The sequence below is a fragment of the Balaenoptera ricei genome, chromosome 20 (genome assembly GCF_028023285.1).
Source record: "Balaenoptera ricei isolate mBalRic1 chromosome 20, mBalRic1.hap2, whole genome shotgun sequence".
Lineage (NCBI taxonomy): Eukaryota > Metazoa > Chordata > Mammalia > Artiodactyla > Balaenopteridae > Balaenoptera > Balaenoptera ricei.
In genome coordinates this window covers 23,645,929-23,661,779 of record NC_082658.1, presented here as the reverse complement: position 1 = coordinate 23,661,779, position 15,851 = coordinate 23,645,929, and the positions used below count along the sequence as shown (strand labels likewise).

At 39.2% G+C, this 15,851-nt stretch overlaps 1 protein-coding gene across 2 annotated transcripts in view; it reads left to right on the top strand.

Annotated features, from left to right (window-relative positions):
* Positions 1-15,851, top strand: part of UTP18 (UTP18 small subunit processome component) — a 38,227-nt gene that overhangs the window by 2,992 nt on the left and 19,384 nt on the right. For both annotated transcript variants that reach the window (XM_059906787.1, XM_059906786.1), the window contains exons 3-8: positions 1,658-1,756; positions 3,820-3,887; positions 8,408-8,496; positions 9,818-9,943; positions 10,409-10,583; positions 15,566-15,666. In XM_059906787.1, coding sequence (XP_059762770.1) covers positions 1,658-1,756; positions 3,820-3,887; positions 8,408-8,496; positions 9,818-9,943; positions 10,409-10,583; positions 15,566-15,666 — 658 coding nt within the window. The remainder of the gene's footprint in view (positions 1-1,657; positions 1,757-3,819; positions 3,888-8,407; positions 8,497-9,817; positions 9,944-10,408; positions 10,584-15,565; positions 15,667-15,851) is intronic.

Sequence of the window (15,851 nt, the reverse complement as noted above, 5' to 3'; positions counted from 1 at the left end):
GACTTTGCCTTCCAGTGCAGGGGGTGCGGGTTCGATCCCTGGTGGGGGAGCTAAGATCCCACATGCCTCGCGGCCAAAAACCCACAACATAAAACAGAAGCAATATTGTAACAAATTCAATAAAGACTTTAAAAATGGTCCACATCAAAAAAATATTAAAAAAAAATAAAAGCAATGATTTCTCTTTTTTCAGACATTGTCAGTTTAGGGTGACAATTTAGGGTAGGAAATATCTAACTTGTGTTGAGAAAACATTTTTTTATTAGTCATTGGTTTTTCTTAAAAGTAGTCTCTATTATGTCTTTGCGTATTTGTCTACTGGAGACCCTTTCATTTTTTAAAAATTTTTATTTATTTTATTTTTTTTGGCTGTGTTGGGTCTTCGTTTCTGTGCAAGGGCTTTCTCTAGTTGCGGCAAGCGGGGGCCACTCTTCATCGCGGTGCGCGGGCGTCTCACTATCGCGGCCTCTCTTGTTGCGGAGCACAGGCTCCAGACGCGCAGGCTCAGCAGTTGTGGCGCACGGGCTTAGTTGCTCCACGGCATGTGGGATCTTCCCAGACCAGGGCTCGAACCCGTGTCCCTTGCGTTGGCAGGCAGATTCTCAACCACTGCGCCACCAGGGAAGCCCGACTCTTTCATTTTGTTTTTTTATTTTTAAAATAAAAATTGTACATAAGGTGTACAACATGATAATTTGCTATATGTATATACATGGTGAAGTTATTACTACAGTCAAGTGAACTAATTAGCATTTCCATTTCTTCAGATGGTTACCATTTTTATTTGTGGCGAGAGCACCTGAAATCTACTCCCTTAGCTAATTTCCAGTGTACAGTACTGTCATTAACTGCAGTCATGCTGCGTAATTGCAGCTTTGTACCCTTTGACCAACATCTCCCTTTTTCCTCTACCTTCTCACCCCTGGTAACCATCATTCTGCTCTTCGCTTCTACGTATTCTACTTTTTTCAGATTCCACATATAAGTGAGATTATGCAGTATTTTTCTTTGATGTCTGTTTTATTTCACTTAGCTTGACGTCCTTCAGGGTCATCCATGTTGTTGCAAATGGCAGATGAGACTGTTTATTAATGATTTTAGTATATCAGCTCCTTACATATTGAGAATTTCAAACCTTTATATGTCAGATTTATTGCACATTATTTTCTAGCTTTTTGTTTGCCTTTAAGTTTGTTTTAATGTTGTCTGATGCACAGAATATTTTAATGTTTATGTAGTGAAGTCTTTGACTCTTTTCTTTTTTTTTTTGCTGTTGTTTCTAGTAAAAAAGTTCTTCAGAGAGAGAAATATTTGCCTATATTTTTCCTTCATAGTATTTTAAGGTTTGGGTTTTGGTTTTTGTTTTATTTTTTTTGTATTTAACTCTGATTTGCCTGGAATTTATTTTGGTGAATGGCATAAGCTGTGTCTAGTAAGTAATTATGAATTTGAAATAGCTCTTCAAAGGATAAACTAGATGATCCGAAATATTGGAGATTCCTTTTTGTTTCGGGAAGAATGGAGAATGTACATTGGAGATGTTCCACATCTTATAAATCTTGACCTATATTGTTTGCTCAAAATACTAAAGGCAGCAACTATTTATGTTGATTCTTTAAGTTGTTGAAAGCATGCTGTTTTCTGTTTTTTTTTATAGGGTTGACATGATGAACAATCGTTTTCGGAAAGATATGATGAAAAATGCCAGTGAAGATAAACTTTCAAAAGATCAGCTTCAAAAGAGACTTAAGGAAGAGTAAGTGTCCTTTTTCATAGGTTTGCCAAGATGTATTTATAACCAGTATTTTATTTTGATTTGCTCAGTCTTTGGCTTCTTTGGTAGTCAGATTTCCATTTTGAATTGGAAGAGCATTGTTCTTGGAAGACATGATTAAGTTTTAGTATGGGGGCCTGAGAAGGAATACAAGTACAAAAAATTTTGGAAAAAACTTGTAATCCCGCCATTTAAATATAATCAATGATGTTATTGGTTTTTTTTTTAACATCTTTATTGCAGTATAAATGCTTTATAATGGTGTGTTAGTTTCTGCTGTATAACAAAGTGAATCAGCTATACATATACATATATCCCCACATCTCCTCCCTCTTGCATCTCCCTCCCACCCTCCCTATCCCACCCCTCTAGGTGGACGCAAAGCACCGAGCTGATCTCCCAGTGCTATATGGCTGCTTCCCACTAGCTATCTGTTTTACATTTGGTAGTGTATATATGTCCATGCCACTCTCTCACTTTGTGCCAGCTTACCCTTCCCCATCCCCGTGTCCTCAAGTCCATTCTCTACGTCTGTGTCTTTATTCCTGTCTTGCCCCTACGTTCTTCAGAACCTTTTTTCTTTTTTTAGATTCCATATATATGTGTTAGCATACGGTATTTGTTTTTCTTTTTCTGACTTAACTTCACTCTGTATGACAGTCTCTAGGTCCATCCACATCTCTGCAAATGGCACAATTTTGTTCCTTTTTATGTGTATTAGCTATTTTAAAGTCCTTGTGTGCTAATTCTGTCAGGTCTGTCATTTCTGTTTCTGTTGACTGCTTTTTCTTCTGATTATGGTTTATGTTTTTCTGCTTCTCTGTATATCTAGTAATTTTGATTGGATTCTGGGCAGTGTGAATGTTGTTCAGTGTCTGGATTTTGTTTTTTGCTTTTAATGTGTGTTGAACTTTGTCTTGGCAGGCAGTTAATTGACTTGGAAATCACTTTGATCCTTTCAGGATTTGTTTTTAGCTTTCTTCTACAGTAGCATTTATTATAGGCTGGTTTAGCCCCATTATTAAGGTATGACCTTCCTGGGATCTCTCCTGAATGCCCTGAGTGTTCAGTAAGGACCCTTCCTCTGACTGGTTGAACTCAAATGTCTGAGCTTTGGTTCTGTGCAACTTACAGCCCCCTAGTAGTTCTTTGCTTGACCTCATGGAGTTTCATCCTACGAGCATGCAGTTTAGTATTCAGAAGAAGTGTCTGTGGACCCCTGTGCAGATTTCTGGAGCTCTTTCTCTTCCTCTTCTACAGTTGACTGCCCCTCAAATTCCTGTTGTTTCAGCCTCTTTCAAGTCTGATCTTTTTCTCCTTGTCTCTGTGTCAGGGTCTTATAAAAATGCCTTGAGGGGAAAATCCCAGTAATGGCATTGCTCACCTTGTTACTTTCCTTCTCTTAGAGATCATAGTCCTATGTTGCCTGTTGTCCAATTTCTGAAAATAGCTTCACATATTTTGTCCAGTTTTCTAGTTACTTATGGCTAGTGGGCTTAGTTTGGTGGACTTGTCTATGATTCTGCATTAAACAGAATGATTCTTTTCAGGCTTCCAAATACCAGCCCTTCAGAATATAACTGTCATGCTTCTCCTGAAGCTTAATTTTTCCAGGATGAAATGCTCCCATTTTATTCAAAGGATATATGATGAAGTTTTGTTTACTTTACCAATCTGGTCGTTTTCTTACAGACATGTTCTAGTATTCTTTTGTGTACTCTGTGTACTATAGCATTGATTTATAACCACAAAGAGATTTCTATTTCTTTACTTAGTCACCGTATCTGGTGTGTTGATATGTGCAACTAAGACAACTATGTAACTAGATGTAAATAAGTAACAACAAATATGTATCCAGGTGATTAGAAGTTCATGAAAGTTACCAATTTAGGACTATCCTGTGTGAGTAGCCCTTCTGTTCTGAAAGATGATAACTTCTTTGGAAGAGATTCTATTCATGCTCTGACCTATGTTCTTTAAATGTATTAAGCTCTATATAAATACAGTGGTCACTACAAAATTTTATTTTTTACATTTTTGCTTAGATTCCAGCATGCCATGGGGGGAGTACCTGCCTGGGCAGAGACCAATAAGCGGAAAACATCTTCAGATGGTGAGTGTTGACACCTCTGTTTAAGTTGGTAAATAGATTCCTATTTCTGTTCTGTTATTATTTGAGGTTTCTCACGAGGCTTGTTAAAACCTGGTGTTTGAAATATGTCTTTTTTTGTTTTTTTTTAATGTCTGGTTTTGAAGTCTACCATTTCTCTGAAGGAAGCTCTTTTACAATAGTGTAGACGTATTTAGTAACATATTCTTTACTTGTAGAGACAATAATGGATGAATTTTATGATGTTTTTCCTCAACAGAACTATGTTACATTATGGCATAGTTAAGTAAAAAATAAGTAGTGTTATTTCTTCATTCAGAGCCTCTTCCAAAGACATGAGCAGCTGATCTAGCTATCCACTAGGAAATGGAATGTCTTTCTAAGGAGCACATGTCAGGTTAGGCCCAGATGATTATTCACTTTCTAAAAACCTATTTTTCAACTCCAGATTTTAAGTTTGACTTGTACCAAAACTGTTTTCTGCTGTTTAGATCTTTGAGTTTAGATATTATATGGATGGTTTGGCCAAGATCTGATTTGAGTTCTTGGAGTTATAAATTTTAGACTTGGAATTGACTTTTGAAATCCTTGAGGAACTTTAGAGTATATCCTCCCATTGTAATACAGGAGCTCCTTTCTTAGCATCTTTGGTATCTGATGAACCTCTGTTCGATTATCATCATCACCTCTCCCTCCCTTCTCCCCACCCATGTCAGTCTTCATGGTATCCACGTATAGGGAGCCCTTACAAGGAGCCAGTTTTATATAATTCTGTTAGAAAACTCAATCTGTTATTAAGTAGAAACTTACCTTCTGGTTTCCAACCAGATACTTTTAGAGGTTGAAGGACTCTTAGTGATGTAGCCCGACTTTATCTGCTGCAAGAAACTTCTCTACAACATCGGTTAGATGATAATTTAGCCTCTGCTTAAATATTTCAAATAATGTTGTGCTCCTTATTAGACTATGTCTTCCTCTTTTCTTTAAGAACTAATTGTAATTTTTTTAACTATTGAAATTTAGCCTCCCTATACTCTGTAGTCCTACCTTTTGAAGAGATATAATCTTATCTCTCATTCATATAAAACTCTTCTGTTATTTGAGAAATATATTTCTAGGTTTTTTTTTTTAATATGTTAATCATCTTGTCCGGTCACTTTTTTTTTTTTTTTTTGGCCACCCCACGCAGCATGTGGGATCCTAGTTCCCAGGCCAGGGATCAAACCCATGCCCACTGCATTGGGAGTGTGGAGTCTTAACTACTGGACCACCAGGGAAGTCCCATCCTGTCACTTTTTTTTACATGGCATAATTATAAACCTCAGTCATCAGTTTACCTTCCTGGATGAAATATAATTTTATTATCCATTTTAGAATATTGCATTCATAGAACTACAGCAGTTTAGGTCCATGTAATTATAGATTAGGTTTATGCTGACACTGAAGCAGAAAATCTCCCAGATCCCAGTGGCTTAATCCGGTAGAATTTTTTTTTTTCCCATGAGTACAATTGAGGTGGTGAGAAGGTGATGCTCTACTTAAGGGACCCAAGTTTATAGAGGTTCTGCCATCTTCAGGCTGGGTCTTCCAATGTTGCCTAAGATATTGGCCACCAGTTGACTTATAGGAGAAGAGAGAGAAGGCTCACCAAGGGAAGTTTTTAATTGGCCTGTCCTGGAAGTGGGACGTGATACTTTCACCTACATTTTATTGGCCACTCAGTCATGAGGCCACACTAACTGCATGCAATACCAGGAAATATAGTTTGTGCCCAGGAGAAAAAGGAAATGAATTAGGTCAACAGTCAGCCAGTCTGTTACTATCTGGGATATCCAAGTCTAATACCTTAATTGTACAGATGATGGGAGTAAAGTTCAAAAAGATAGAAGTGACTTGTCCAAGGTATACTTATTGGCAGAGTGGTGACTACAACCCAGCTTCACAGTTATCTCCAACAGATTATTTGTTTTTATCTGTAAATACTAGATTATCTTTTTTTTTTTTTTCCTGAATTACCTTCCCCCCCCCCCCCCCCGGCCCACTGGCATGCAGGTTCCCTGACCAGGGGTTGAACCTGTGCCCCCTACAGTGGAAGCACGGAGTCTTAACCACTGGACCACCAGGGAAGTCCCTAGATTGAGTATCTTTAAAAGAGAAGTACTCCCTCCTTTAAACATAGCTATAATGCTATTATCATACACCTTCAGAAATCAATAGTAATTCCTTAATATTATGGAGTTTTATTGTTGCTGTTTTGTCAATTTATTCACCACCACCACCGCCCCTCCGCCCCCTGCCGCAGTTTTCCAGTTTTTTTAGCTTGCTTTGTATTCTGCTTGGTCTTCATAGGTGCTGTTGCACCTGGCTACCTGTCTTTTCTAAGTTTTGGAACTTCTTGCCTGTTATCTCTTCACATATTGTTTTTTTTTTTTTTTTTTAATTTATTTATTTATTATTTATGGCTGTGTTGGGTCTTCATCTCCGTGCGAGGGCCCCCCCCCCAGCTGCGGCAAGTGGGGACCACTCCTTATCGCGGTGCGCGGGCCTCTCACTATCGCGGCCTCTCTTGTTGCGGAGCACAGGCTCCAGACGCGCAGGCTCAGTAATTGTGGCTCACGGGCTTTGTCGCTCCGCGGCATGTGGGATCCTCCCAGGCCAGGGCTCGAACCCGTGTCCCCTGCATCGGCAGGCAGACTCCCAACCACTGCGCCACCAGGGAGCCCCAGCCCCACATATTGTTTTTGTTCCATTCTTTCTTTCCTTCTGGGATACCAATTACATGTATGTTAAAAATTTTTTTTAAAACATTCTGTGTTCTTTTCTGATGAGATTAGGTGCATTCAGGGTGGTATGGCTGTAGACTGTGTTCTTTTCTGTATTTTCTGTCTTTTTGCTTTCTGTACTTTAGTCTGGATATTTTTTTCTGATCCTTTTTCCAGACCACTAATTCTCTCTTCACGTAATTTTGATATCCTGTGAAAACCATCCACTGGGGTCTTAGTTTTAATTACTGTTTTTCAGTTCTAGAATTTCCATTTGGTTCTTTTTTTTTTAATAGTCTAGTTCTCTGGCTTAATTCTGAGTCTTGCCTTTCATTATCTCTAATACGTTAAACATAAATTAAAAATTTTTTTTATTATTATTATTTTTCCTTCCAGTTTTACTGAGATATAATTGACATACAGCACTGTATAAGTTTAAGGTGCACAGTATAATGATTTGACTTACATATGCCATGAAATGATGACCACAGTAAGTTCAGTGAACGTCCATCATCTCATATAGATAAAAAATTAAAGAAGTAGAAAATAAGTATTTTTCCTTGTGGTGAGAAGTCTTAGGATTTACTGTCAACACCTTTCATATATAACATACAGCAGAGTTATATTTATCACATTGTACATTATATCCCTAGTACTTATTTATCTTATAACTGGAAGTTTGTACCTTTTGACTGTCTTCATCCAATTCCCCTCACGTTACCCTCCATCTCTGGTGACCACAGACCTGATCTCTTTTTCTATGAGTTTTAAATGTAATATTTAAAAATTTTATGTCTGATAACTTCATTATCTAGATCTCCTGTGAGGATTGTTTGTTTTTCTTTAGGTTTTCAGTTAAGTTATCTTACCTTGTCATTATTTACCTGGTTATATGTCGTTGAGTGGTGGGCATTGTATATGAGAAATAGTATTGATTAACTAGAGGTCTAGGACAATGGTATCTCTTTCCAGAGAATTTATGTATTTGTTTTTGGGTAGGTGGTTGGGCAATGGGCACTAGCAATCCTAGAACATCTTATTCTAGTCAGAGGGTGTGAGGATTCAAAGCCGGGTTTCAGTTTCTGGGAGATTTTCTCGTAATTCTTTGATTTTACCTTTAATTTTATGTATAGCCTTTTGTGGCAACAATCCAGAGCCTGGTGGCTTACCAGACCCCTTAGGAACCTTAGAGGGCTTTTGGTGCTAGTTTTTGCTCTCTTAACCCTACAAGTGTTTTATTAAACACTCTGCTTAGCTTCTCAGCTTTCTTTACTAGAATCGTCAGTCATCTCCAGGGGAAAAGCAGCCCTATTACCTCTCTTGGAAGTTCTGATACACAGTTTGCTGGCATTGTTCTTTCAGTCAGCTACAAGTTCTAGTTCTTTTTCCTGTGAGTTGTTAAGCTAGATCTGCTGTTCATCCTGTTGCCCATCTTGCCACTGTTACAAGTTTCTCTTTTTAAATTAAATGCTGACTCCGTTTCATCTTTATTTCATTTCATGTTGTTTTAGTCACTGTAGTGAATGTGTCTTTCGTTCCAGAGTCAGGCTTTGATTTTAACCATATACATTGAGGTCTTGTCATCTTCTTTCTCTCCTTCAAATTTATTTTGCTGTTTTACTTTTACCATTTGCAGCTTAAATAAAATGATTGAGGTTGGGAGACTGGGAGGGGAGTTGAAGCTTGAAATATAGATGTTTGGGATAGGTAATGGCCATCTCACTGATTCTAACGATCAGCCTATGGATTTGTTTGACTTAGATGAAAGTGAAGAGGATGAAGATGATTTGTTGCAAAGGACTGGGAATTTCATATCCACATCAACCTCTCTTCCTAAAGGAATCTTAAAGGTGAGAATCAGTAAAATTGGGTCAATCCAACTAATTACCTCTGAAATCCAATATACTTCCCAGTTACAAATGTATGGATTCCTGTTATCTGTGGGATTAAATGTGCTTGCTGTCATTTTGCCTTGGTAAATATTTGTGTTAGGTTTTTTACGTTTTGCAAAAACAAGATTAAATTATGTTCCCAGGAATTTTTTAGGAATGTTATTTGATTCCTCCTTTTGCATTTCTTGTTCCTTCTGTTGGCACCAGCCTTGTTCATGCTGCTCTCATCTCTCGCCCAGTGCAAAGCAACAGCTTTGTGGCTAGACTCTCCACTACCACTTTCCTTCTTCCTAAGCCGTTCTTCCTATAGTAGCCTGAGGGATCTTTTAAAAATAAAATATCATGTCCTGTCACTTTTCATTGCTCTTTGAAAACATCTGAATTCTTTACCATAGTCTACCCTGCCCTTCACAGGATCTGGCTTTTGCCTATGTCTTCAACTTCATCTGATGCCTTTTCCTCTTATTCCTTACTCAGGCCACACAGGCCTCCTTTCTGTTTCTTGCACATGCCAAGTCCTTTCTTGCCCCTGAACCTTTGCTCTTGCTCATCCCTCCATGTGTTCTTTAAGCACTGCCAGTGGCCAACTCATTCTTTTCTGCTCACATGACGCCCTAGAAACGTCTTTCCTCGTCATCTTACCTAAAGTGGCACCTTTCTGCTCACATGATGCCCTAGAAATGTCTTTCCTTGCCATCCTATCTGAAGTGGCTTACTCTAGTTACTGTCTAACTCATCACTGTGTCTCACTTGTTCATTGTGGTAACCAAGTGCCTACCCAGCACTTGCTTCAGTTAAATATATGTCAAATGAACAGTTCTCTCTTTGACATAATTTTCCCCATTATAAAATGGTAGCATGTGAATTTAGATGGGGAGAGGGGACCTTATTATGGTAAATTATTAGACAGAGTGATTCTGTCTCTCCCAACCCTGTGCAGATAATTCATTTAGCTCCTCATAGGGTGAATTCACCTCCATTGAAAATGTAGTCACCACAAAAATTTATCTTCAGGGGTTACAAAGAAGACATCATATGATACTGTGTTTTTTATGTAATTGCATTTTTAATGTAGAGGAGGCCTCCGAAAAATGGATTCTTGTATGGTAAAGCACTGTACTAGAATACTAGTTGGTAGCAGAGCTGTCTGTGGTCTTCTGGTTACTCTTCCAATGCGCTTTCTTCTGCATTGTAAACTACTTTATAATGTCTTCATGCTTTAAAGAAAATAATGTTAACCCATTCGAATTGATAAAATTCCAGCTTTATTTTTCTGTAGATGAAGCACTGCCAGCATGCTAATGCTGAACGTCCTACTACTGCTCGGATCTCGTCTGTGCAGTTCCATCCTCGTGCACAGGTTGTGATGGTCGCTGGGCTAGATAATGCTGTATCGCTATTTCAGGTATGCATTTTTAAATGAAGACTTGTAGGGACTTCCCTGGTGGCACAGCGGTTAAGAATCCGCCTGCCGATGCAGGGGACACAGGTTTGATCCCTGGTCCCGGAAGATCCTACATGCCGCAGAGCAGCTAAGCCCATGCACCACAACTACTGAGCCTGTGCTCTAGAGCCTGTGAGCCACAACTACTGAGCCCACGTGCCACAACTACTGAAACCCATGTGCCTAGAGCCCGTGCTCCGCAACAAGAGAAGCCACCACAATGAGAAGCCTGTGCGCTGCAATGAAAAGTAGCCTCCGCTCGCTGCAACTAGAGAAAACCTGTGTGCAGCAACGAAGACCCACCGCAGCCAAAAATAAATAAAATAAATAAATTTAAAAAAAAAAGACTTGTAGTGAAAAATGTTTACAATCAGCATACATGGTCTGTGGAAATAATCAAAAGGAATATTTTGTACTTCCTTATAGGTTGATGGAAAAACAAATCCTAAAATTCAGAGCATCTATTTGGAAAAGTTTCCAATCTTTAAAGCTTGTTTTAGTGCTAATGGAGAAAAGGTTTTAGCCACGAGTACTCACAGCAAGGTTCTTTATGTCTATGATATGCTGGCTGGAAAGCTAATTCCTGTGCATCAAGTAAGAGGTAAGGTTTCTAATGAACATATAGCTGACATGCACCCCCTTCCCCCCCAGCCCATAGTTGAGTTTGTTTAACAGTATTTACAACCACTTTTTTTCCTCCCCATAGTATTATTAAAAATAAGGGTTTCTTTGGTTTTAGTATTTGGAAAATGTCATGTTGTTGAGATAACATGTTTGAATGAAAAAAGTGGACTGACTTTTTACTGAGTACCTATGGGAAGAAGATCATAATTTGCAAATATATATTCCCCTAGACCAGAAAAGCAGTTGCAAATACTTGGCTGTAAAATTAGCAGTTGCTGCAGCAGAAAGAACATGAGCCTGGGAGCTAAAAGACCTGGGTTCTATTTCCTTGGACAAATTATTTCACTTCTCTGATCTGAAATTTGGATGCCCTCCAGTTCTTCTGCTGTTTGTTATAATACAATTTTGGTTTACATTTAAAGGAAATAAAGCACTGCTTTTGGAATTCGTAATGTATTTTGAAGAATGAACTACTTGAAAAATACATCTTTTTTATTAGATGAAAATTTATCTTTCCTCTGCCTTATCTATTCTTCTGCATTCTCCTACTCCCATTACCTCAAAAATATAGTGACACCTTCATGAATACTTTGGGAACTAAAGTCCTTGTAATGAAGTTGGTTGGGTTAACATTATAAATCTTGAGAGGTGGTGTTGTCATATGCTACAGCTTGCTGGCAGTTTCCCTGTTAAATTGCACATCTGTGGGGCTGTAAAGGTTACAGGTTGCTCTGTACAGCCTTTTTTCTGCTAGTGGTTAAAAGTGAGTAAGGCCAACTTTAGAAACATTTATGATGTTTATTTTCAGTGTTTCCAGTCTTGTCTTTCCTGTGTTCCTGACACTTTCAGTGATCCTTTCCAAGGGGGTTTTTAATTTATCTATTTATGCTTTAAATCAGTGCTTCTCAAACATTAATGTGCATATGAATCACCTGGGGATCTTGTTAAAATGCAGACTCTGATTCTGTTGTTCTGAGGCGGGCCTGATTCTGCATTTCTAACAAGTTCTCAGATGCTGCTGATGCTGCTGGTCCATGGGCTTCCCTTTGAGTTGGAAAACCTTGAAGTGTCTCCCCATATTGAAACAGAAAGCAACATGTAGTAGTTTTTATTCTTAAATGTCATTCCACTAATCAAAAGGAATGTGCTCTGGTCCTTCCTTGCCGTGCATCCTCTTGGGAAAAGCAAACCAGGGGTGGCTGAGATCCAGTAGTTAGTGATGTGTACTGTGGATCTGCTGGTGTGGAGGGCTGTGTATCTGATCACCAGATTCTTCTAAGACATGGTATTTATCTTTGCCTTTTAATATTTTTCCTTCTCTTTCCTCAATAAGCGTAACTTGGTAGTAATGATAATTATAATAGTAATGGTAAATCAAATGTATTTCTTCTTGTGTTATGTTATTGAATATAATTCTTAGTCTCGTGATTATAAAACAGTATTAATAACTCGAAATTAATTAAGGACAGTAGAACAAGGGGGAAAATTGCTGACAAGTTAGGATGTGCAAGCCTTACGTGTATGTGAGCTCTTGGTTCTTGCAAATGCAAGTCTGAAAAATGAAGAATTCAGAATTGATGCATTCTGAAGAATTCCGCTTTGAGGGTTCCTTCCACTAACCTGTCAGGGCTTGTAAAGTGGGGTCTATGGATTCTCAAAATTCAGGGGTCTGTGAAGCTGGATAGGAAAAACATTCCATCTTTATTTTCACTAATCTCTAACTGAAATTTAGCATTTCCTTCAGTTACAAAAGTATCAAACAACCGTTGTTTTGAGAAGGGTATCATACACTTCAGACTGGCACACAGAAAAGTTAAGAACCACAGATTACTATTTCAAAGTCCAGAAGCAGTTTCAGTTGCATCATTTAGAAGGACAGTTCTTATATCTATATCTGTCCATCTGTGCCGGGTCTTAGTTGTGGCATGCGGGATCTTTGTTGCCACCTGCGAGATCTTCATTGCGGCATGCGGGAATCTTTTAGTCGTGGCACGCGGACTCTTATTTGTGGCACGCGGAATCTAGTTCCCTGACCAGGGATCGAACCCGGGCTGCCTGCATTGGGAGCACCGAGTCTTAACCACTGGACCACCAGGGAAGTCCCTAGAAGGACGGTTCTTTTTTTTTTTTTTTTTTTAAGATTTATTTATTTAATTTTATTTTTGGCTGCATCGGGTCTTAGTTGCGGCACACGGGATCTTTGTTGAGGCATGTGGGATCTTCTCTTGCGGCGTGCAGGCTTCTCTCTAGTTGTGGTGTGTGGGGTTTCTCTCTCTAGTTGTGGTGCGTGGTGCATGGGCTCCAGAGCGCGTGGGCTCTGTAGTTTGCAGATTCAGGCTCTCTAGTTGAGGCGCGTGAGCTCAGTAGTTGCGGCGCGTGGGCTTAGTTGCCCCGAGGCATGTGGGATCTTAGTTCCCTGACCAGGAATCTAACCCCTGTCCCCTGCATTGCAAGGTGGATTCTTTACCACAGGACCACCAGGGAAGTCCCAGAAGGGCAGTTCTTAAGGGAGCTGTCTTGTTCTAGGAAAACACAAAGAATTTGACCATTTGGGAATCAAATTAGTTTGTCAGGCAGCCATTTTCATTTATAGGCATATGGTCATTGCTGAGCCTTAGTTTTCTCTTTCTGTAAACTCAAGGGTTCTAAAATATTAAAAGAACTTTTTAGAAGATTGTAACTAAGCACCACCTGCCACTTGGTAAATGCTCAGTCATTGGTAACTGCTGTCATTGTTAAGAACAGCATATAATCTGTCTGATCACAGTCAGTTCACTTCCCATCCTATGGAATTTGGCTCTATTCTAATTAAATTGGCCATTCTTTTTCTTACCTATAAGTTGCTCAGCAGTTGACCTAAAAATCTCATTCCTGGGACTTCCTGGCGGTCCAGTGGTTAAGACTCCGTGCTTCCAATGCAGGGGGCGTGGGTTCAATCCATGGTCTGGGAACTAAGATCCCACATGCTGTGTGGGGTGGCCAAAAAAAAAAAAAAAAAAAAAAAATCTCATTCCCTAATCTATAGAAACATTTATACCTGACATCTTTAAAGCTCTATATCTTTTATCTCAAGGCCATGTTATAATTTTTGTCTGGCTTCTGTTTTGAAAGGTCTAGCTTTTATAAAAAGCAATTATAATATTGATATTAGCACTTATTATCACTATTCTTTTGTGAAGTCAAAAGTAAAATGCTATATACATATAACTGGTGTACAGTACACTGTAAGGTTTGGATAAAAATATGGTGATCTTTCTTATTTTTCCAATTAATTGATAAAGTAACTGTTTGTCCTTATTTGTTGGAAGTCTAGTATTTCCTTCTTGAAGACAGCCCCCTTTCCTGAATTACCCCCAAACAACAGGCTTACTCAGGCCAAAAACATAAGGTCTTTCACTGCAGGCAGAGAGCAGTGGACTGTGTAAAGAGTCCTCTGGCATTTTGCCTCTGTTGCTGCCATCCTGGGTCTGTGTTCACACTGGTCCCACACAGTATGAGGGAAGTTTGTTTACTGTTGCCCTTGTGACACCTGTGCAGTCTGCAGTCCTCCAGGACTGTGGTGGTGCCCAGCTGTAGGCTCCAAGGTGAGCACTTTGAGTTCTGCCCAGCTGTAGGCTCCAAGGTGAGCACTTTGAGTTCTGCCCAGCTGTAGGCTCCAAGGTGAACACTTTGAGTTCTGTCTTGCATTCCCACTGTGCTCTTAGGATTGGGTCTGGAGGGGTTTCCAGAACTAACCTCCCTTCTCTGCTTCATCATGTAATGATATTTTCCCTATGTTTGGAGCTGTTTCTTTCCGTATGCTGTAGTCAGTATATAATGTTTGCCCAAAATTTGGGATGAATATTATCCTTAGTAGGACTAGAGTCATTGTGAAGAAGATGGTCATCCCTAGCAGAAGTAACCCTAGTGACTGGAAATATGTGTCTGGATTGATTCCAGTCAAGGAAGCTAGGATGTAGTCTCTTGGTGGGTGGGGCTAGAGTGGGAGGCCCAGTTTTGTAGTATTGTGAACCATCTAGACAAAGACTGTTACTAGCACAGAGATGGTCTGTGGGACCTTCAACTATCATTTTCCTGGGGTGGGGGAACAAGAACTCTTCACTGGATTTTTCTAAATTCTTTTTTCTGATTAATATTCTAACTTAGCGATATGTTCACATGGTGCAAAAGTCCAATACGTACAAATGAGTGGATAGTGAAAATTCTCTTCTGCTCTGTCACCCTGGAAGCGTAGCTAGTTATTCTTATGTATCCTTTCTATTAGGCAACTTGTTAATGGGTAAGTTGGCTCTATAAGCAATTTAATATCAGAAGGGTCTCCTGCATAGTCAGTATGAGCCTTTTAAGCATGGGAAAGGAACATGTCCCATTATAAATAAGTAAATGGACATCTGGTCTATATACTTAGCTCATGTGATTTGGTTACATGAGTCTTGGGAAGCTAATCAACTCTTGGATACACTACTGACACATGGTTTTGGTTTGTTTTTTCTTTTTGATCCACAAAGTTAAGAATTAGACTCCCATTCATCATGGGCTGTTTAGTAGGTGGCTGGCAACTAGCTTCTGCACGTTACTGCGTTTTAGCCGTCTCTGTGGCAGTGTATTTTCCTTCTGGTGATGAACGTTTTGACAGAGAAGTATAATTTATCCTTTTAGTTACTTACAGGTATTACTGTTTACATTTGGAAAATTAGTCGATAACTTTACTGGTTGGAGAGCTGGCTCTCAGGCCTGTAATTAGAGTGGTGAATGTTAACCAAGACAAAGAACAGAAGTTTGCTAAGCATTTTGTAGTGACCTTATATTTCAGTCATACTCAATGATGCGTGGGGTCAGACTTATTCAGAGTCTGAGCCCACGTTTTATTTAAGGCATTTAAAAAGTAAGAAACTCTCAATTGTCAGTGAAAGCTTTACTGCAAACCATTAATCCTTATTGATTCATCTCCTTTCTTAGGTTTGAAGGAGAAGATAGTGAGGAGCTTCGAAGTCTCCCCAGATGGGTCCTTTTTGCTTATAAATGGTGTTGCTGGATATTTTCACTTGCTGTCAATGAAGGTGAACCATTATTAGCTGTTGCTTGTTCTTCTAGGATAAGACATTAGTGTAGGGATGGTCTTGAACCATAACTCATGGTGTCCTTAAATCTGCATCTCAAGTAGAGGAACATATTGAGACTTGGGGAGAAGTTGTGGGCAGTGGAAAGAATTTTTTTTTGAGGGTAGGGAAAAACAAAGTTGAGT